Genomic DNA, 22,968 nt, shown 5'->3' with positions numbered 1-22,968 from the left:
CAGCGACGTGAGCCGCCGGCAGACCCGGCCCCTCGTCGCTTTCCGGAGCCGCTACCTCCGCTGTCTGCCCGGAGACAGCGACGTGAGCCGCCGGCAGACCCGGCCCCTCGTCGCTTTCCGGAGCCGCCACCTCCATGGTCAGCCCGGAGACAGCGACGTGAGCCGCCGGTGGACCCGGCCCCTCGTCGCCTTCCGGAGCTGTCACCCCAGCGGCCGGTTCCAAGGCTTCGCTGCGGCTCGCCCCCGCGGCCGGTTCCAAGGCTTCGCTGCGGCTCGCCCCCGCGGCCGGTTCCAAGGCTTCGCTGCGGCTCGCCCCCGCGGCCGGTTCCAAGGCTTCGCTGCGGCTCGCCCCCGCGGCCGGTTCCAAGGCTTCGCTGCGGCTCGCCTCCGCGGCCGGTTCCAAGGCTTCGCTGCGGCTCGCCTACGCGGCCGGTTCCAAGGCTTCGCTCCGGCGCACCCGAGGCCGAGTCAGCCGGCGTTCCAGCCGGCGCACCCGAGGCCGAATCAGCCGGCGTTCCAGCCGGCGCACCCGAGGCCGAATCAGCCGGCGTTCCAGCCGGCGCACCCGAGGCCGAATCAGCCGGCGTTCCAGCCGGCGCACCCGAGGCCGAATCAGCCGGCGTTCCTGCCGGCGCACCTGAGGCCGAATCAGCCGGCGTTCCAGCCGGCGTTCCTTCCGAGACTCCCAGTGTTCCTTCCGAGACTCCCAGTGTTCCTTCCGAGACCCAGACCCCCAGCGCTCCGACTCAGACTCCCTGTGTTCCTCCAGAGACTCCCTGTGTTCCTACCGAGACCCAGACCCTCTACGTTCCTTCCGAGACCCCGACTCCCGAGACCCTCTACGTTCCCTCCGAGACCCCGACTCCCGAGACCCTCTGCGTTCCTCCTGAGACCCTGACCTTCTGCGTTCCTCCTGAGACCCTGACCTCCTGCGTTCCTCCTGAGACCCTGACCTCCAGCGTTCCACCCGAGACCGAGACTCCCTGCGTTCCACCCGAGACCGAGACCCCCTGCGTTCCACCCGAGACCGAGACCCCCTGCGTTCCACCCGAGACCGAGACCCCCTGCGTTCCACCCGAGACCGAGACTCCCTGCGTTCCTCCCGAGACCGAGACCCCCAGCGTTCCGACCGAGACCCCCTGTGCTCCACCAGAGACCCTGCCTCGGGGGGCTCGTCGTCGCCGTCTGTGGGCGGCCCCCGGGACTCATCGCCACCTCCAGCGCCGCGGACGGCCGCCGGACGGCCTCCGTGGTTCCCGCCTCCAGCGCCGCGGACGGCCGCCGGACCGCCTCCGTGGTTCCCGCCTCCAGCGCCGCGGACGGCCGCCGGACCGCCTCCGTGGTTCCCGCCTCCAGCGCCGCGGACGGCCGCCGGACCGCCTCCGTGGTTCCCGCCTCCAGCGCCGCGGACGGCCGCCGGACCGCCTCCGTGGTTCCCGCCGGACCGCCGGACCACCTCCGTGGTTCCTGCCTCCTTTGCCTCCGCCCACCCTGTGGGTAGTTTTTTGTTTGTTTATGGACTCTTGGCCCTTCTTGTGTTTCCGCCCACGATGGTGGGTAGTTTTTTGTTTTTCTGGACTCTGGCCCCCCGTCCAGCGCCCCTCCGCCCACCCTTGTTGTGTTTTTGTTTTTTCTGGACTCTGGCCCCCCATCCGGCGCCCCTCCGCCCACCCTTGTTGTGGTTTTTTTTTTTTTTTTTGGGCGTCTGGTAGCCGCCCTTGAGGGGGGGGTACTGTCAGGATCTGTGTTTTCTGTGTTCATTTAGAGTTTTTTGTGTCCTTGCGTCTCTTCGTTGTCCTGTCCTCCCCTTGATTGTTCCCAGGTGTGTCTCGTCTCTGTGATTACCCTCCCGTGTATTTAACTCCACCTGTGTTCCTTGTTCCTCGTCGGGTCCTCGTCATTGTCCTCGTCAATTTTTCGTCTATGTCCAGTCTAGTCGTCCTCAGTGTTTCCGTGTGCCTGCTACTCGTTGTTTGGACTGGTTTTCTTCATTAAATCCTCATTTTCATCATACCTGGGTCCGCTGCGTCTGCCTCACCACTCTCACCACCCGCACTTCATGACAACTTGCTAATTGCTGTAGCAGACTTAGCCACTTAAGATAAAAATGTCTATTAATTTTATTTTATTTTTTTTATCAAACACAAAGGGACATATTTACAAATTGATGTTTCACACTTACAGTACTGTGTGTGACTGGTTTCACAAGACCCAAAGTCTTAGAAGAAAATAAATTATGTATTTCTGAAACTTTCTCTAGTTTAAGACCCAGCAGCCATGTTGAATTTGAACTTCAACATGGCTGCTGATTAATGCACTCTGCCACAAATTTGGATGTCAGTAGGCAATCTATTTGTTGTCTCACTTGGATTTCACCAGACAAGTCATCTACAGTCAAGCCCAAAATGAGTTTTTCTCCTGGCAGATTTAGAGGCAAATTAATCATTTCATTTTACCAATATGTTGGGTGAGTGGCTGTAATATAAATGGTCTGAAGTGGTGCAGCCAGAGTCCCAACTTGAATCTGAGAGAGCCAGGAGACGTTTCAACCTCAACAACAGATGAATGGTCAAAATTACCAGTTGAGACGCTCAAAAAGCTTACTTTCTGTCTACAAATACCAGAAGCATTTAATTGCTAGAATTCCAATAACTGATTTCTTATTGCCCATTATGAAAGGGTATAGTTACTTTTCAGCATGCTACAATTTTTTTCTCCAAAATAATTGTACACTAAAGAGAATCTGTGAATCTGTGCTTAAGATTATGTTAACGACAACAAGGCCTTTCAGTGTCAAAGTCTGTGAGCTTGTCCCAAAATAGAAATGATCAAATTACCAGTGGAAACATGCAAAAGATTGATCAGCAATTAGAAAGATGTCCTCATAGATTAAGAAAATGTAAGCAAGGGAAAAAAATATGGTATTCAAAACTCACTCTTTTTAATTTGTTTTATTATTTCTTAAAAGATTCTTGTTACTTTAAATCTAGTCCAAGTGTAGGAATAAAGTTGGACTCAAGTTTACCTTCTCCCAAAAGAATAAGATGACCAGAAGACAAGATTTTGTCTCGTCTCCTTTCTTAAAATCTGAGACATTTTAATACGGTCTTTAAACAGATCAATTTTGTGTGCATATATCAAATAAATGTAAACTTGACAGGTGGATGAAGGAGCATTAATGATGTAGCGACGGAAGAAGACAGTTAGCCAACTGTAAATGAGCAGATGGGAAGACCATGGCACAGCTTGGCTACTGGCTCACAAACAACACCAGTCAGTAAGTCATCCATTCATACTTGTGACATGTGGACACATGATGATGAAACAGACAGTGTACTCACACATCACTGATCACTGCAAGCCATGAGCGACTTCCATCCATATGTTGGTCAGTGAGCCAGTGGGACACAAATTGTGTTTTCTCCCAGTTGCAGAGGGTGACCAAACTGGTGTGTACATGGATTTGTGTCTGTGTGTTTTCTCTTTATTGCCGATAGAGAAGAATTTGACACTCTGTGTCCACAATTCAAATATATACTTCACAGCTGTGTTTAAAGACCTTCGTAACAGGGAGTCAAGGCGTAACTCTTGTTGTTCATTACAACATTTTCAACTTTATGCTGACAAAATCTGTTTTTGGAAAAACCTGTTTCTTCCAAATTGGATAAGGAATCTACAAAGACAAGTTCAGGGTCACAGATTTAACTGCATTTGTTGAGGTAACAAGTCCATACAGGTAACTTTGTTATCTTCCACAACTGAGTTGGGCCCACAGAGAGCAGGACAAATATGAAATAAAACCATATCTGTACAGTTCTATTCCTGTCAAAGCTGCTAAACTGAAGGGAAAAAAAGATTCTTCCCCTTACTTTCATCTCTCTTTCCTTATTGGTTTTCTCTCCACCTTGGGAACCTCCTGAAATACAACTGCACATCTTCACACATATAAACACAGATACACAGTCAGAAAACACAGCAGGGTTTTTTGATAATCACTTTATCAGTCATCCTTTGAACATAGCAGGTAAAGTCCCTACACTGGGGAGTCTGATCAATGTCAGAGACATGTAAATCAATCAGGACACAGTCTGTGCTGGCTTGCTAATCCGTATCCTTTATCCATCTACCATGCTTTGAAATGGCTCTCATTACTGCTACCCACCCAAACCCAATTTTAGTATTCCTCCCCCTCCTTCATCTTTCTGTCCTGCCCCTCATTTACTCTTGGTTTCGCTCATTCAGTCTCTGTAATCATGTTTCTGTTCTGTTGACGGATCCATCAGGAAGACATTTAAACTCATGGCAAGCCACATCATTTCATACTAACAGACATGTCCGTGGATAACCTTGGTCCTAATTGACTTTGATGGCAGAGGTCTTCCACAAATGGGTGTAATAATGAACTTCTATGTAGGTGTAAAAGTAGAGACGGCCATGTTGTAAAGACCATGTTAGTGTTTGAGTACTTCCGTGGCACTACATGATGATGCAAAGGCGATTTACAAGAAAACTGATCTTTCAGGCAGTCAGTAGTAATAGTTTTGTATCCCTAGTCTGTGAACTCATTATATACATTCATTACATATAGGACATTAATAATATATTAAAAATATTTAATATTTCAAGCCTTTGTTTTATATAACTTTTCTTATATAATTTTCTAATTCTCTGTAATACTACATTTCAAGTTTCAAGATAAAATATTTTGCTATATATTTTGTTGTTTAATACAACAGTTCCACTTTCTGAAATGGGAAACAAAAAATATGGAACTTTTTCACAACATTTTCATATATTGCTTCAGCTTTCTGGTATGAATGTGTATTGTGCCAAATTTGTTGGAAACAAACAGAAGAGGAGATCACAATTGAGAATATTTCTCTGATTATAATTTTAGTTCATAAACCAATTAACATTTAACACATTATCGAGGATCATCTTCTGTACTCTTATGTTTATTAACCTAAAGTAGACCTCTTTTTATATTCAAGAATGCATCTTTCCCTGTGCATCTGATGCAAGTCGATGGCCATTTCTATTAGCAAATCTTAAAACGGTGAAAGAAAATATAATCATTTAAGTAAGACGCAGATGTATTGAGATACCAGGGTCAGAAAATTGCAAAACTTTAAAACAAGTATATTGTGCAACTACGCACAATGAAGAGAAAATGATGGGAATTAAATGGAAAATCTCCACACCTTACCGTGGAATTGCAGCAATGAGCTCGCCAAATTATGGGGGAAAAAGTTCATTTAAAGTGTACAATTGTTTTGAGAAATATGACAACATATCTGCCAAATTTATGAGTATGAGGGAGATAGTAGAATGAATGAGCAATTACAAGTACCACAAAGTAGAACAAAGACTTACTTTACATGCTTTACTTTTTGCCCAATAAGCTACAAACAGCTCGGTCTATATCGGATGGACAACGAGTTAACTAAAAACTTTAAAAATTGACATCCCCTTCAGCTTCCACATTCATTAATTAGGATTTACAGAGTTCATGTCAAATGAACTCAGTGCTCATTTGTTAGTGAGTGGAGAGATGTCAGCACACTGAGGTCATTAACAATCAATGCTCAGAGATGTAAAGAAAAAGCAGCAGGTAATGCTAAAAGTGCCGGGTGCCTTCATTTACTTGAGATGCCTATGACAAAAAAATGCTAGGCACTGTAAGAAAAAGAAAAATTTGCAATATGAAGACCAAATGTACGAGTCCAAATTGTGATAGGTAAGAGATTATGGCGTATTCACACAGAAACACACATGAAAACACACTAGATCAAATGTTATATTAAAAGATTAACAAATCTCAAGATAAAACCAAGAAATAAACAAGCTCTTGAAAACAGAGCAAAAAGTTATCATTACACAACATTATTCTTTATGAAAGAAGTAGATATGATAAGTACGACATAAATAAGCATAGCAAAAAGAAAGCAAATAAATATCTCATCTATCTGGCAACATAGAGGCTGATGCCTTTGAAAGGAGAAACAAACACCATCGATTTGGACGTCCGTCTGTCGCCTGTCGCGCTCGATGGGGGATCCCGCTACATCTTCTGTTCTGCTCACCTCCATTTCATTATTCTGTCTACACTCATCTCTGTTTTATCTTGATAAGATATATGAAAGGTAAAAATCAAACAACACTGTGTGCTTGATAAGCTTTGCCATCGCATGAAGCAACAGCAAAAGGAGCTGTTTAAAGCGGCACAAAATAAGACTCCCTCAAGAGATCAGTTTATAGCGTTTTAATGTTTTGCATTTTCAATTAACGACAACCAAAATAAAAAGGGAACATTGGTGAAGCTAACATTAATATTATGCCCTACAAACTACAAATATCTGACACCCTGTGGACTAAATTGATTGCACATTTCCAATTTCAACAGTTTCCTCAACAAAGCTGGTGAAAAACACAAACAATAATAATAAATAAACATAATAAACATTGATTTATGAACAGTGACTTGAGACCAGATTAGGAAGTAGAATGCTGTGTGGCCTTCATATACTGTAGGCTCATATGTAGAAAAGAGCTTGTTTAAAGGATTTACCTGTTAGGAAATATTAATGACATCAGATTCATTCATTCACATTGCTGTGAGGAACGAATGAGCTCACAAAAAGATGTAAAATAGACTTTCTAAAAAAAAAAACAAGAAGAAGCTGATTTTGGATTACTATTTTGTGTTTTATCTCTATAAATTGTAGGGTAAAAAATAACCTTTGAATGCACTAAACAAACAAAGAGTGAAGGGAGCAGCTAAACCACCTCAGAAGGCTTGGTGTGCAGTGAAGCTATCAAGATCTAACTGTGAGTTAAGCCCCAACTTCTGCTTGAGAACCATACAAAGCTGATAGATCAGCTCGCAGGGGCAGAACATATGAAAGCCATTTATTTCAAGCAGTGTTTGTGCACGCTCCGAGGCATGGATGTGCACAATCCACACACAGGCATCTCTTTACCCAACCCACTGGCAGCAATACAAAATGGCCAATCTAATCATTAGGAGGGAAAGAGAAAAGATGGCAGAGAGAAAAGCTGTGTCGCAGTCACTGAGGTGTCAGGATAACATGATTAAAACTGATTCATGTGGTCAAAGCATTACGCTCCTCACTCACTCAACAGTTTATGTTGGCTGGTATACAAAGCCTTGTAAAAAGTATTCATACCCCTTCCTCTCTACAGTGTTTCACACAACAATCTTGTTTTACTTTATTGGGATTTTTAAGTGAATCGACACAAATTAGCCCATAATTGCATTTTTTTAAAACAAATAAAAGGTTGCACACATGTTTCACATCGTTTTACTTTGATAGGCCTAAAAAACACGTTGCAACCTTTTGCTTTCAGAAGTTACCTAATTATTAAATAGAGTCCACTTGTTTATAATGTAATCTCAGTATAAATGCAAATGATCTAAGAAAGTCTTCAATGTTTATTATAGAACATTAGTGACCAAACAGCATCATGAACATGCATTGTTCAAATGCATCATTGGCATATTAAAAGGGTATGAAGTGAGTAGAGTAAGTCAGAAATGCACAAGATACTTGTGGCAAGGTCAGAGAAGCAGCAGAGCCTCATAGCTCATAGGTGGAAATATTTGTTATCAGGAAAACCGTTACTTGTACACTCCATCAACTTGGTCAAAATGGAAAAATGACAAAAAATGGCAATTGTTGAAAGAAAGACACAAAAACAACCTGTTTGCAGTTTACCATAATACCATATTACATACATATCTACCATATGTAGAGTACAGCACATATATGTGAAAGAATGTGCTCTGACTGGATGAGGACAAAAGGATTTTTCTTTTTCTTACATAAAAAGAGATTTGTGGAGCAAGAAGAAAAAAAGAAAAAAAACTTCATACAGTCACCCTAAATAAAACATCCTCATTTGGAAATCATGTGTAGATACTTTTTCCTAATAGTAATTTTTGTTGGGAAGATGGGTGAAGCCAACTACAGAAATATGTCTTTTTTTAAAACTACATGAATGTTAGAGGAGGCAATAAAACGTGACACTAAGGCTATTTTCATACCAGCAGAACCATGACCCGAAACATGCAGCTGAAGCTACAATGGAGGAGTTCAGATCAGTGTTAATGTTAGAGGAGGCAATAAAACGTGACACTAAGGCTATTTTCATACCAGCAGAACCATGACCCGAAACATGCAGCTGAAGCTACAATGGAGGAGTTCAGATCAGTGTGTATTTGTTAGTAGAATAGAAAAGTCACAGCCCTGCCAACAAAAAACATAGCAACCGAAGTCTGATAGAAATTCATCTTCCATTCAGCCTGATTGTTGTAGCAAAACACATCTTTAGTAGCTCTATGTTCTCGTTGTTTGGCATGTATAGACTCAACACATCAACTTTTGAGTTAGAGATCACTTTTATATTGTTGCCTTATAGTTCATTATATTTATTAACTATAATCTGGTAGTGTAAAATCTAAATGATGACATTCAAACTTCGACTAATATGAAGCAAAATACAATTAAGGAAGTGTGGTTAAAGAATTTTGTAAATCAAGGGCAAGACAGACACAAAACAAACCTCTGTTTAATTAAAACAATATACATAATTAAAAAAATAAGTAAAGCATTGATATTCCAAATCATCTTCAGAAAATATTGAAACTTTAAGTTCATCCACTATCCCAACCCTCCCCCCACATGCACCTTTCCCTTTCTTCATCCCTCCTCTCCCTCTCTTTCGTTCTCTCTCTGGGCTTGGGGACAGCAGAGTGACTTTGATGTCATGCAGCTTTAGGAGGAGAGAAAGTCACTCCGGCTAATTAGTTGTCCTTATCCCGACAGCAGCAGCCGCCACCAGCTCGCTGGCTCAGAGGGAGAAACAGAGCAGGCAACAACAGCAACTACCAACTGCTGCATGCCAAAGATACCCCCACTCCCTGTGCCAGTTGTTAGTGCTGCAAGCTTGTAATGATTTAACTCAGCCCTAGACTACGCTGAGCCTTAATAAAGTTTTCCCTTTCTCTAGAAAGATAGGTTGTGTTGTATAAGACATGGTAAAGCTAATATTATGCTCCAGTAAATGTTTCGTTTTCATCCACGTTCTCCCCTATATCAGTGTCTTCAGCAGGTATGTCTAACACCCATAATCAACAGAATTAGGCTTTCTCAAAGTTTAACTAAAATGCACAATATTCTCATGTGGTAAAATATTTCCATCTTACAGTTTTAATTGAATCTCCTGACGCACAACTTAACCTAGAGAGCCCTCAAACATTTTCTAAGAAGGTATCATTGCATTTTGTGAGCTGAAATGATGGCTATTATTTTCCAAATGTCATGACTTCACACTCTGCCATTAATTTACACTGGTGTAGATTTTCAGTCATCTAGGACATAATCCTAAGTACCTAACTAGAAGGTCACTGGATTTGTTTCTTGAATTAATTTAATTAGTAGGTTGGACCAACTTTTACTAGGTTAAAGACCAACACCTTATACAGATAATGGTGGCCAAAATGCTAAAGGTTTTAGGAATTGCAATGATACATGAGGAAGAGATGAGAATGTACAATGTAGATTTATTATGACTGACAAAGTAAAAAGTTGCATTTTTTTGTATTATAAGTATATTTTTAAGTTGATCAGAGGGAAGCATACATTCAGATAGTAATTCATGTCTTCCTGTTTCTAAAGGCCCAATTCAAAATAAGAAATAAATATTGCTAACTAGAACATAGTAACTAAATTAGACAGAAATTGATCTAAATGCTGCGACAGTCTGCATGCTCTTTAATTATTTTGACACCATAATTTATTTTCCGGGGTTTCTGTCATTTTCACTTCCTGCTGCTATGCATCTCTATGCATTGAGTGTTAAAAGAGAAGAAGGTGCCCCTTGTACTTGCATCCCATTATCTTGAGTTGTTAAGGTTCTGCTCAACTTAAGCAAAATTCAAATATCGCTTCCTTTTCTGTCTGACCAAAGGGTCTCTTTGATGTCAATGTTATCATTTCTACCAGTCTGTGAGGGTCCTTGGACCCCTTTATAGTTTTTTATATGCAACCCATCTCAGACAGAAATACCATTGTGTCATGACAAACATTCAATTGAAAAGATAGTATTTCAATATTGCCAAGCCAAAATGAAATTAAGAAAATGATATGTCAACTTAATGAAAGTATCAATCTGCCAAAAACACAAGTGCTGCAGTACCTACTTCACTGATGTTTAATTTCTCACACTAACAAAGTCAAAGCTGTTAAAACACAAATACATACAGTACAGACCAAAAGTTTGGACACAACTTTGTGTCCAAACTTTTGGTCTGTACTGTATGTCTACCAACATCATAAAGTATAATCAACTTGGAACCACAAAAAAATTTCTTCAAGTCAAAACAATAACAATATGTATAAACAACTTACTTTAAATTAAAGGGACACCACAAAGTTTCACTTTCAATCTTAAGGTGCAATATACACCATAATTCAACACAATTTTTTGCTTTATGTTATTTGTGCAAACCCCTGCTGCAATTGGAGAAAAAACAACAACTTCTTTATATTTCTAATTATATAAAAACCTTGGACACCTTAAAGAGTTAAGGACATTTCAAGATACAGTATAAAGATATTAAATGTATACGAATTTTAAAAAACTGTTAATGTTTTCCATCACACCACTTCGAAATTGTTTGTGCAGAGATAAACATTTCCCCGAAGTTGTAAACTTCCCTTTATTTCAGGACTCTAAACTGCAATCTCTGAAAGACCTTTGATTTCAGAAGATTGGCTTGTATCTTGTTTAAGGACAAAATGATCTGAAATATAGGGTTCACTGTTCAGTGTTTTTTGTGCCACTATGATCTGAAATGGGCTATAGAATAACAACCTGTTGCTGAAAACAGTCATCTGGCTGAAAGAAAGCTAGTACACTCCTAGTACCCTCCTTAAAGCCTCCCAAGCTGAAATTCAAACACATTTGAGTTTTTGGAACTATATCCAGCTGCAAAAAAACATGGATAGTGATGATCCTGAAACTAAAGATACTACATCCGTCACTCTCAAAAAGGTAATAAAGCTTTACAGCTATCGTTGGCAAGCTATGAATGGCATGTCTATTCAGCAGCTGACTGTAGGCTTGCTACCGCAACTGATAGCTTGACAGATGAGCCAGCTAATACTGGCTTGTTAGGTTCCTATTGTTGCTCAATACAATGTCAAAGAATGAAAAAATGTGTAACATTTTGTACAATAAGCAGTTGATAAGTACATTTAGTCCACATTTTTTGGTGACTAGGCTTTAAAAGTTACTTGAGCAATTTTTTTTCCCCCATCAAAATCAATAAATGTTATTTTATTATACAATCAATATTTTACAAGCAGTGACAACAGTTCTTACATTTTATTTTAAATAAATAAAATGTTGGTGGTAATATTGTACTCCACAAATTTTTGCACAATATAGTCAAACCATGACATTTTAATGTAAGGTTATGCTGTGATAATCTCAAACTGGTTAATACCTATACAGTTAAAGCTGTAAAGCTGAATCTCTGTTGGCTTATCTATACTTTATACTTTACTTGATCTTAAAATCGCACATCTCTTATATGTGTTCACTAGCTTTGTCTGACATGCGTTCTCAGCTTAGCAAAATGTCAGACTTTATTGTCATATTAGTGACATTATTTTATTTGCATGCAACCCCAGTAATAACCATGACAACTTGCCTGCTCTGTTTGTGTGAATGTCATGTTAACAGATCAATAGAAAACACTCCCACTTTAGGGAGGAAATGTAAGTAGAGATGCGATGTCCCTACACAGGCATCTGTGTTATCATGTCCCAGTGGGGGGTCCACACAGCATCTCCATCTCTCTCTATTTTGCCTGGTTCTCTTTCACCCTGCCTCCACTGAGTCTCATCCTCCGAGGCCCACGGAACAGTTGTGGCAGATATAGACAGAGAAGCTGGCTGACTTTCAGAAACATGGACCCGGGTCTTGAGATATGGACTCAAAACACACACAAACACACCCCCACAGAATAATGGTTGATTTTCAACAGTCCTTAGATCAGGCTGCCGTCCCCTGTTCTGTTTACCCTCAGTGCCGAATACTGCTGACATACTGTCATATGTGCATAAAATTTATTCTCTATGTGTCTGTTTCTATCTCATCCTTCAAAATATGACAGGCGGCTTTTCCCACAGACAGAGACACTTATTATTCAAGTAGCTGCATTGCTACATTTTATATTTAAAATAAAAACACTGGCTTCTGCTTGTTCTTTAAAACAGTCAAGGCTTATTCCCTTGTTAGAAAACTGACAGGAAGTTCACAGATGAATATGTTATCCAAGAAAGTTCAGTGCTCTCTCTGCTCTATTAGGTCACAGCCTGTAGGGCCATGGATTAAAATGTTCGAGATTAGTTATATGAAGTTCAACACAGTGAATCGAGCTGAGAGGTCTCCGCCAAAAATCTCTAAGACAATTAATTCAACCTGTCTACTCATCTCCGTAGACCTTTGACTCTTAAGGCCAGTCAGCAGAAGGACAGACGGAGAGGGATGACACAGGTCATAAAGGACACATACACGCACAGACATAGTAATGTGTCTCTCCCTGTGTGGTATATGTACCAGATAAATTTTCTTATTGAGCAGTTCTGTCTATTATCTGTAGCTGTTCGCGAGTGTATCTTCAGCAGAGCTGCACACACAGACCTGTCCAGGGGAGTCAGATTTTCTCCCTAATGGCACCACGGGGACCAAAGACATTATCATATTAAAAGGTGACATTTCACAGCCGGAGCCTAGCAGGAGAGTGCTGCCCGGTGACTTTGACAGTTTGACAGGCAAACAAGCAGACAGGACAAAAAGAAGCACCAGAGACTGCAGTGCAAAACAATTGGAATATTGTGAAAAAGAGGCTGGAGGATGCAGTCAACATCTGTCCAGGAGCAGCAGAAACCTAAGAACTGGAGATTTGATTGTGGATCTTATTTGCAAAATAAGATCCACAATCTTATCCACTACTGCATGTTGTGACCATGTAGAAGTGTGAAGTGTAATCTTTCAATTTCCAGTGACTGGTTTACATAGAGCTGTCTAAGATTCTCAAAGATTGAAATACTTCTTAATAACCAAATCCTGTTTTAAACTTTTCCGAAACTCTATTGAGCTTCTGTCTTTATGATACTGTTTGTCCCCTAAGGTTCTCTAACAATTCTCTGAAGAAGTTTGATGAAAAATTACATTAATATCTTTAAAATAATCTCTCTAATAGTTCTGTCTTTCAATGCAGATATTTCACATGAGTACACATCTGCTTGCTACACACGCACCAACAGAGGACCAGCAGTTAGGCGAAGAATGACAATGTCAGAGCTCGGTAATTGGCTCTGAACTGCAGCTTCAGCAAGTGTGTGTCCTGTCGGAGACCTGTCAGTTTTTGCCGCACCTTACTGCTGTCACATATTGCAGCTGTTCCACCAACCACTTCTGCTACACCTAATAATACTTCTGTCAGAGCAAAGGCGACAGAAATGGCCAGTCTTTTCCTTCATGGAAATAGTTGACTGCATGTTGAGTGGAGTAAGACACAGACAAAGAGTTATTTCTAGAGTCAAGCAGTGGAGTGAGTGCAAAAAAAAAACAAGACTGTGGGAGATTTCCACAAAGCAAGGAGGTGATTTATACAGAATGTTTATCAAATAGCAACATCCAAGCACAAAGAGCATTTCATCTGAAGTCTAATGGTGTTACTGCATGAAATGATGAAAACTGAGGGAATTTCAAATTTCTGACCGCAAACCCATTCACTTCCTGCTTTCCAATTACAGTAAGTACTTCTCTCTGCTTGGATCCAGTGAAAGAAAATTTCCAAGTTGGAGCATCTTGTGAAATAGTCCTTTGTTTCCTGGTTACCTCCAGTTTTTTGTTTTTTTTTTATAACCATCCCATCAACTCAAGAAACAAGTTCATATAATGACTATTTTGAGCTGAGATAGAATGAAGCTGCCCAGCAGGAGTCCTGGGATGTTTTGAGAAAGAGCAAAAAGCAACTTGATTAAAAAAAAAAGAGAGAGAGAGAGAGAAACTCTCTCTTTTTCGTGGCTCTCTCTTTGTAAGTGGCCAATCAAAGTTTCTGACACTAAATTATCATGACATCTAATGAGGAATGTACAGATACTTATTTAGTAAAGTAATGTTGAGATTTTTGCTTAATCTCTTTAAGATTAAGCAAAAATATGTTTAAAGTTGCAGCTTCAAAGCTTTCAATAGCCATTTTTCAGTTAAGCCTCATGTAGTTCTTTTCCTTACGTGCTTTATTTTCAAACAGCATAAATAAGAAATGTTTTACAAAAAAAGGATATTTTTCAAGGGTTTATGTTTACCCGGGCTTTCAAACGTTAGCAGTGATCAAGGTTAAGTCTTTTTGGGAAAATTTGCCAGGTTGGCCTGATGGAGTGAGTGAGAATTTTAGGGTGGCACACATTGATGCAAAGCCAGAACAGAGATTGGAGTGTTTTATGACGCCGTGTCATTTATAGAGAAGGGTGTGGCATCCTGTAACAGACTCAAAAGACCACATAAATACATGGTGTAAATTACTGAAATATGTACATCATCTTAAAATCATATCATCTATATTTGACTATCTAAAAAAGTTACCTTATTTAAATAAAGACAAAAAAATATTATTCACATTTTAGCACCAATATTTACCTGTATTTCACTATATGTGAGCTAAAATAATCAAAATGACAAGAAAAAAAAGACTTGAAATATTTGATTTAATGTGTAAGAAATCAATATACCATATAACCTTTATAATATTCTAACTTTTTACATCTGCCTGTATATGTCTATGGAGAGGAATTGCAAAGAGCCCAACTTTATTTTGTTTTTAAGTGTTGTATAGCAGTGAATCTCTTTCACAATGAACAAGATAACAAATTGCCTGATATGCTATTCAGGTGAAGGCTGGAGATGCCTCAGACTTTTTTTCAGTCTGTGTGCACACTATGTGTGTGCACAACACACATAGGAGTCATTCAGTGTATCTGCTGCAAGAAGTGCTACAGTCATTTTTAGAAACAGCAATTCAGTGACCAACTTGCAACTAAATCTGGCTGTTCACTCATAAAGTAAGGTTGAGTATCTAGCAAAGATTGGCAAGAAAAAAAAAAAGTATTTTTACAGTGAAATGAAATCTGAGCTTACCAAGGCACTGCGCAGGTGATGTGCACTGAGACTTTAATAGCAGTTACATTTCAAGTAGCTCACTATAAATCCTTTAATAAAATGGGATTTTTATGAGTGGGAGTGGAGGTTTAGTTTGCTTGACCCTTTTCTAACAAAATTGAACACACGAGTGACTGTAGAATTTGAAAACAACTTTATCAAGACTGCTTCGCATATGACGAGCTGCTGAGGATGAATCAATCTTAAATTCTTGTTTTTTTTTATGAACAGAGGTAAACTGAACTTGCAAAGCGGTGAGTAAATCTAAAAGTGACAGAAAGCACAGTTCAGAAAACTACATTGTCACTCAGGAATCGATACAAGATCTCATTTAAAATACTTTTGTTCAGTGCTGCATGTCATTTCAACACACCCCACTCATATACTAGAAATACATATCAAAGTGTGTATCAGCTTGACTTTCCTGTACACTAGACTTAAAACATGTCATTATTATGCAGCAGTTTAAGATTTGTGACAACAGAAGAAAAAAAAATATTTATAAAAAGAACAAGACATACCATGGGAGAAAGGATTAAAAGTTGATCTGTGATACAAAATAATTTGTTTAAAAACAACAAAAAACAATGAGGCCTTTTGAAAACTGCTTCTTTAATGTAACACAAAACCTAATGCAGAATAAAAATGCAAAATATTCGACTGGGTTAAGATTTTAAAACCATAAATCTTAAGTTTGGAACTTTACCTTCATTAGTACCGACTCGCTGAGCTTCTCGCGGTTGACGATCTTTATGGCAACCTTCTGGCATGTCACACAGTGAATTCCAAGCTTTACCAACCCTGTGAAAAGAGTAAAGACAATAAGGTCATTAATGTGAAATTCCGAATAATACGATGTCTATTCTCTAATTTGAGGCAAAAACATGGCAACAATGAACAAGCTGGTTGTGTAAAACGCATGTAGAAAGTTACTCGGCAAACAAAAGAGTGATTGGATCTACAAACATGCAGATTAAATAGTATTGTGATGAAAATTATTGTTATATTTTTGCTAAGACTAATAAGTGTATTGATCAGAAACATGTAAAATGGCTTGTAAACTCTTGTTCAAAATGACCATAATGACTTCTGGAGTGAACACAGTTACTTGAACTGCTCTTCTAAGTTTTATTTGACTCATAAAAGCAGTGAGTGAGTGTTTATTGTCTGCTATTGATTTCTGTAATGTACCAAACCAATGGAAAACAATTGTAATTTAAATTGAGTACAAACAGCTTTAAAAAGCAATGGCCATGGACTCATTATTAACTATTACACTAAAACAAAATTGCATAAAGCCGAGGGAAGTGGATTACGATGGCATATTTCTACAACGTAGCTGAAATAATAATACTTTACTTAAAAAAAAAAAAAAACACAAGAAAATACATTTGCGTGTTTGGTGTTCTACTAGGAATACATTTATAAATAATCCCCATATCTCAAACAAATCTTGTGGTTTTCTACTGAACACAAAAGCACTTTTACTACTCTATTTTACTTAATGTCCCTAGGTACTGTTGCTTCAGGTAAATGATCAGTCACAAACAGTGAAGACAACAGACAGGGAGACTGCAATGAGCACATTTTCACTGGAATAAAGCAGCGTGTGCATTTGATACGGGAGGAGCCATGAGAAAAGCTCCAATTGATTTTCTGCAGGGACCATGCAGACACATACACATTTCAAAAAATTCAATCAGATAACTTTTAACAAACTGAAACAAATGCACCCATATAAACACATGTCAGCTCATGCTTTTAATAGATTATCCTATGGTGCCACGGTGCTTCAGAGAACAGAAGACTATAAAGGTAATAATTTGATATATCTCACAACGAATTTAAAGAAGAAAAAAACAGAATTAAATTAATTCTGAAAAATAATTATTTCTAAAGGCCTTAATATTTTTAAACTGCTATACTATACTATATTTATTTAATTGTATATCTAGCTCTGTTTGTTTGAGATTTTTTTCTTTAATAGATTTATCTATTCATTTTTAAGTTGAAAGGTAAGCTACAGTTTATTAAACAGGCACATATATATTCGGAGAGAGAGAGAGAGAGAGAGAAATGGCTGCAATGAGCTTGTGCCGTGGTTATTGTTTATTTTATGTCTTTGGCTTTAGTCAAAAATGACACTTTGCTACATCTTACCAACCAAAGCTGCAACTACCAAACTCTCAAAGTGAAACTCGCCCCCAAATCAACGTTTTTACAGATAAACTATCTAAATAGTTTATCTTTATGTTTTGTGCGAATTTTGGCATTTCTGTGCAATTCTTTTGAGTCGCCATTATTTGTCCTGGCCTTTCCTGTCAAACGGTTCTTACGCAGTTCAATTGTCCTCGCGGTTTGTTATAACTTCATCAATTTGGGTATTAAAGCACAGCGCTCCCTCCCCACTTCTTTGTCCCCGCCAGGTGGTGAGTCAGGAGTTGTTCTGAGTATTGCCATGGTGACTGGCGAGCATTGATCGATAGCGTTACTTAGCTTTACAAATGTGTGATTTATTTTCAACGTAGATATGTAGTAGAATAGGTCTCCTCTGCTCTGACTATTAGCAAAGGTATAGTGTTGAACAGATCTACAATGTAACTGCAATACACTTTACTTAAAAAAAGCAAAATAGGAAGCAAAATAAGCTGATAGCGGCTAATGGCTGCTCACTCAGGACTGACATGCTGCCTGCAGCTGAGCTGCAGAAAGTTTTTGCCATAAAAGTCTCCAACAACACAGAAAAAGAGATGCTAGATTTATCACCAGTTGCTTTGGAAAAAGTCACTAGAAGAGTCTTAAAATTGTTAAATATAGCGACAAAGTGGATAAGTTGATAAAAGTGTTTCTTTCGTCCTGATCACACCCTGACTCACCCCTTCGCTCATCCCCACACTCAGCTGGGTCTCTCGACTCCGCTGACTTTGCTGGAATTTTTCAAAATTTGCCAGGGGTGGAGTTATGCTTTCTGAGGGGGGTTATTTACACTTTAAGTTGTGCCTTTTTTACAGTCTTATGAACTAACTAGTGAGTCAATTGGCTCTAAGGAAGTGAAACATGGAGTGGTGTAAAGAAGTTTTCTGATGATTCTTAGACATCACAAAACAAGAGAAAGTTAGAAGGAAATAAAAATAACAGCAAGCAAAAGCAAATGTTAAAGAGATTAAGAGATTGCACATTATTCAAATGGCAGGCCACAGATAATTAAGCAATAATGGAGAGCATTGTGTGGGAGTAAGGCTTCAATCTGGGATGTTGAAGAGCTGCAGGGCAGAATGTGGAGTCACACAGAAGAGTGAAAGCACGAGAGAAAACGACAGAAAAAAGGAAGGAAACAGTAAAGAAAGGAACATTAAAGATGGGGAAAAAGACAAGATTTAGGAAGAAGAGAACAACAGACAAAGCTATTAGCTTTGAGACGATAATCATATGTTAATGGCTGCTATAGAGAAGCTCATGAGTCATGATAAACACATTAAAAGAGAAAATATATCTGCAAATGCCTGAAAAGTTAACAGAATTGTTTGCCTCACTATCCATCTTTTGACAGAGCCAGGCTTTTCTTGAGCTGAGGGCACATTAGGAAGACAAAAACGTGCACAGGGAACACAGCACATTATGATTTTACAATCACTTTGTGAGCTACTAGGAAGTTTGGAGCACAATAATGGAAGATCTAAGGTTGCTTTGAGACAGAAAATACATAAACAGTATGCCTTAAAAATTAAATGGATACAATAAAATAGCTTAACAACGTTCAAACTAGGAATTTGCATGACAAATCTGGCACTTTATAAAAAGAATAATTGATGGAAGTGTTTTCCCTTTTGAGATGGGGACGTGGGATTGAGAGCTAATCTCACTGGAATACTGCAGCTCTGGATGACAAATTGGTAAGCAGACATGGGAGTGGTTGCTACAAAGACTATATACGTATATGGAAAGCTCTCGGTAACACTCGGGTTTCATCTGGATCTTTTTGGAATCAACAGGTAAAATGTCTGACCTTGTAGGTTTAAATGCAAAACTTTGGCTGATACATAAGGGAACAGAATCTTATCAAAGTTGTCTGTAATCTCAATGTCTATATGCAAGTGAGTAGCATGTTTTAAAGCTTAAAGATGTCTTTTTTGTTTTTCAGTCTCCATTTTAGAAATTATTAGGTGCAGGTAATTGCCATTTTAGCTCACTATCAAATCAAAATAGCAACTACAGAATATTTTACTTCTAAATTGCTTCACAGTATTTTTTAGGGCCATTGTACTTCCATGAAACATTATAACATCAATCTCTTATTACTGTTTAAAATTATTTTGAGAAATATCCAATCTCTACTGTATGGTTTGGAGCTCTACTGGTTGTCCATCAAGTTAAAACTATTTTATTTTTTATTTTTTTGCTGACCTGTATTATGTGTACAATCAGTTGTATAATGTATAAAATTTGCTCACTGAGAAAACCGTTAGTGAGGCAGCTTCGATGTAATGCTCCAATTTTATTTCAACCACTGAAACACAGGGTTCCTCATATTCCAACTACGGTAATAACATCTGATTAAGATCCAAGAGTTATAAAACATGAATAAATTTAGCCAAAATGGGAAATGTCCAAATTAAAACAAGTCCAGGACTAACGATAGGTAAATTATGAACTAGTATGGTTACATAATGGAGAAGCAGCAAGTGTATGGAAAACAGCAGGCTGCTATACTATGAAGTTTATGGCGCGTGCCAGTGTATATTGATGTCTTTCACTCTTTGGCCCTCTCCAAAATCAATAACACCAAAAGGTTGCCACTGACTTACCACCAGCTGTTGTCCCAGCTCTGCAATTTTTTATCTCCCTGTGATTAATGATGTAATGTGAAGGAATGCTGGTGGAAGAGACAGGGAGAACATTGCTCTATGGCTCATAGCATCAAAGTTGTAAAAGTGGTGCTTCATTGCTGCAAAGTCCTGGTTTCAATCACCCCTCTGCAGCTTTTGACATGTTAGGGGCGACTGAAAATGCTTTATCAAACGCTGAGCTCAGCACATTCAAAGACTAAAGAACTTTAAAATTTATTACAATAATAAAGTTTTTTTTTTGTTTGTTTTTTTACTTTTCTCATAAGTTGCAGAGCGAAATTGGTACTAAAACATGCATAAAGTTCAAACATTGTACTGAAGAAGTCATAAAGTAAAACACATTATTCCAGTGGATCTCTTCCTCTACACCACAGTGCCATGTGCCAGCAGTGATTTTTTAATGGGCTTCTCGGCCCACTTTGCTGTGTCTTCATAAGTTATTTTGATTCATGGAAGAGCATCCCTGCTGAACATGCTGTCCTGAAAAGTATCCCAAGAGGGTCCTACAGTTTATTTGTGGCAACAGCATCTACTCGTAACTTCTTGAACAATGATACTATCTAATTGACTTAACTGAGCATAACTTCCCTGTTTTTTGGATGTGTATGGTGCAATAGGTCAACAGTATAAATAATCTCCATAAAACAACCCCATCCTATTATTTTACATAATAGTATTTTTGAGAAATACTTAACATGTGGTCAAATGCTAAGATTTCTTTTTCCTAACTGATTGCCTACTCGTACGCACTACTAATATGCCTTCATTGTTGTGTTTTTATTTGCCTACTTCTTAAAGCTGCAGTAGCAAGTTCTGAGAAAACCATGGACTGACTGAAAAGTTTAACAAGCACAGCTTATAGGTCCTTCCCTCTTTGTTCTGCGCTACACTAAAGTCTTCCCTCCATATCTCCTCCACCGCAGCAGAGTTTGTACTGAACTCAAATTGTTAGTTTTCCTGTAACATTAGGTTATCTCTCCGCCATTAGCACAGCTGCAGCACAATTTCAACCTTGCGCCTGAATGACAGTGTGTTCTGTGCAGAAGCAGGATATGAGCAGCATGATTGACAGTGCTAAGACATTCTTCCTGACTGATTAGTTGTTTCTGCCCGGAAGTAGCGCATTTCTGCATATGGCAATAGGACCACTGAGATAATCCAATGGTGCTTGATTTTTACTTTTTATTTTTTTTTAGCCACATATTGCCCGTTTCATATTCTTTTGTCATGTGATGAACACAGTTTTAACAAATGTAAAAAATATATTTTTGGGAAACAAAAAGTTACCTACTGCAGCTGTAATTCGTCAGACCACAAAAAGGAAGAATGAAGATCACCTCAGAAGATAGATTAAGCCATCTCATGATTTTCATTTTCCGAGCAGGAGCAAGTTGCAAAACTTTTGTAGTCTCCAACTGCTGACCACAAAAACACACATGGTCCAGCATGATTGCGTTTTAAAGGATCCTTACTAGATTAATTTCTATATGGAAACCAAACCAACATCAGGAGAGCAAAGGATCAGAAAGAAATGCTCTCACTTTCACACCTCTCCAACTTTCAAAGGTGCTAAACCACTGCTGGCAGATGGTAGTAGCTTATGTTGGCTTAGCGTTCTCTCCCTGAGGCGGTGGCTCTGAGAAGCTCATTGCCCTTAGGCGCAGATCTGTGATCTGCTTTCCATTTCTGCTCTCTAACCCTGAATGCTCTATGTCAGGACTACCACTCTGCACTGGATTCAGCATTCGACAGGAAATCCAGTATGGTGCCAGGGCTTATTCCTGCTGCTCTCTCCAACCATACGAAAAGCCCATGGAGCAGGATGTGGGAATCCCCTGCAGCACGGCAAGAAGAGGGATTCTATCCCATCAGGAATCCCGACTGTGTAACATGTCTCATTTATGTACAGATGTAACCAATAAAGGAAAATATAACTGAAGATATTTTCTTTCAATAGTATAACCAAAACATTTAAACTTTTTATTTAACTATTTATTTTGTTAAATTTTGTTTTGATAATTATGAAAACCCAGAATTCAGTTTCCCCAAAGATTGTGTCCCATAACATTTTGCTATGAAATGTTCTTTTTCATGGCACATTCAAAGGTAAGACAAAGTATAAAAATTTAAATATGATTAATGACACAAAGTGCAAAAACTAAACGAGACAGATAATTAAAGACAAAATACTTAACAAGACTTGAGCAAAAGTACATGTGAAAATGAGCTACTTTATAAATGAGTCAAGACTCTCAAGACCTCATGAAAATAAAAGAACCGATTTGACAGTGGAGCTGCAAGAAAGGAAAGGGTGATCCCCTCTTATACAATCACAGGTAAGACTGCTGACTTCACAGCTGTCCAGCAAACATCCACTGATGCTAGCTGTTCACAGAGTTGCATTTAAGCATATACAGTAGAGTTGAATAAAAGAAAGGATACCCACAGCCTGGAAAGGATTGTAAAGCAAAGTCCATTCAAGAGTTTGGGTTAAAATTTACAGTGTTGACTACAGCTTGACTCAGTGCCTTCAAGGGTCTCCACACCCCCACCCACACACACACACATCCAGAATATGGGCTACAACTGATGCATTAAAGTACTCTTGAAGGAAAGTTTTCCCAGTCATTCATAGTTTGGGAAGTCATGCGATTGTTACAAGTCCTGAGTGTCAGGACTGCTATAACAGTGATGAGCACAATCTGAAGGATAATAAAATAGAAATCAGCAATGACGACCGAAGCGCTGCCTTTAGCATCCAGATTGCGTTTTTTCTTTATTTGTTAACAAACCTTTTACAGTGTACAGTATTAATGTTTAACATTACCATTGCCTTGTTTACTTTTCCCACAAGTAATAATTAACT

At 39.3% G+C, this 22,968-nt stretch overlaps 1 protein-coding gene across 2 annotated transcripts in view; it reads right to left on the bottom strand.

Annotated features, from left to right (window-relative positions):
- Positions 1-22,968, bottom strand: part of brsk2a (BR serine/threonine kinase 2a) — a 185,540-nt gene that overhangs the window by 60,677 nt on the left and 101,895 nt on the right. For both annotated transcript variants that reach the window (XM_032588905.1, XM_032588916.1), the window contains exon 2: positions 15,962-16,056. In XM_032588905.1, the coding sequence (XP_032444796.1) occupies positions 15,962-16,056 (95 nt within the window). The remainder of the gene's footprint in view (positions 1-15,961; positions 16,057-22,968) is intronic.

The sequence above is a fragment of the Xiphophorus hellerii genome, chromosome 2, assembly GCF_003331165.1.
Source record: "Xiphophorus hellerii strain 12219 chromosome 2, Xiphophorus_hellerii-4.1, whole genome shotgun sequence".
In the NCBI taxonomy this organism is placed as follows: domain Eukaryota; kingdom Metazoa; phylum Chordata; class Actinopteri; order Cyprinodontiformes; family Poeciliidae; genus Xiphophorus; species Xiphophorus hellerii.
The sequence above is the reverse complement of the archived record's forward strand: the minus strand, read 5'-3'. Positions and strand labels throughout refer to the sequence as shown.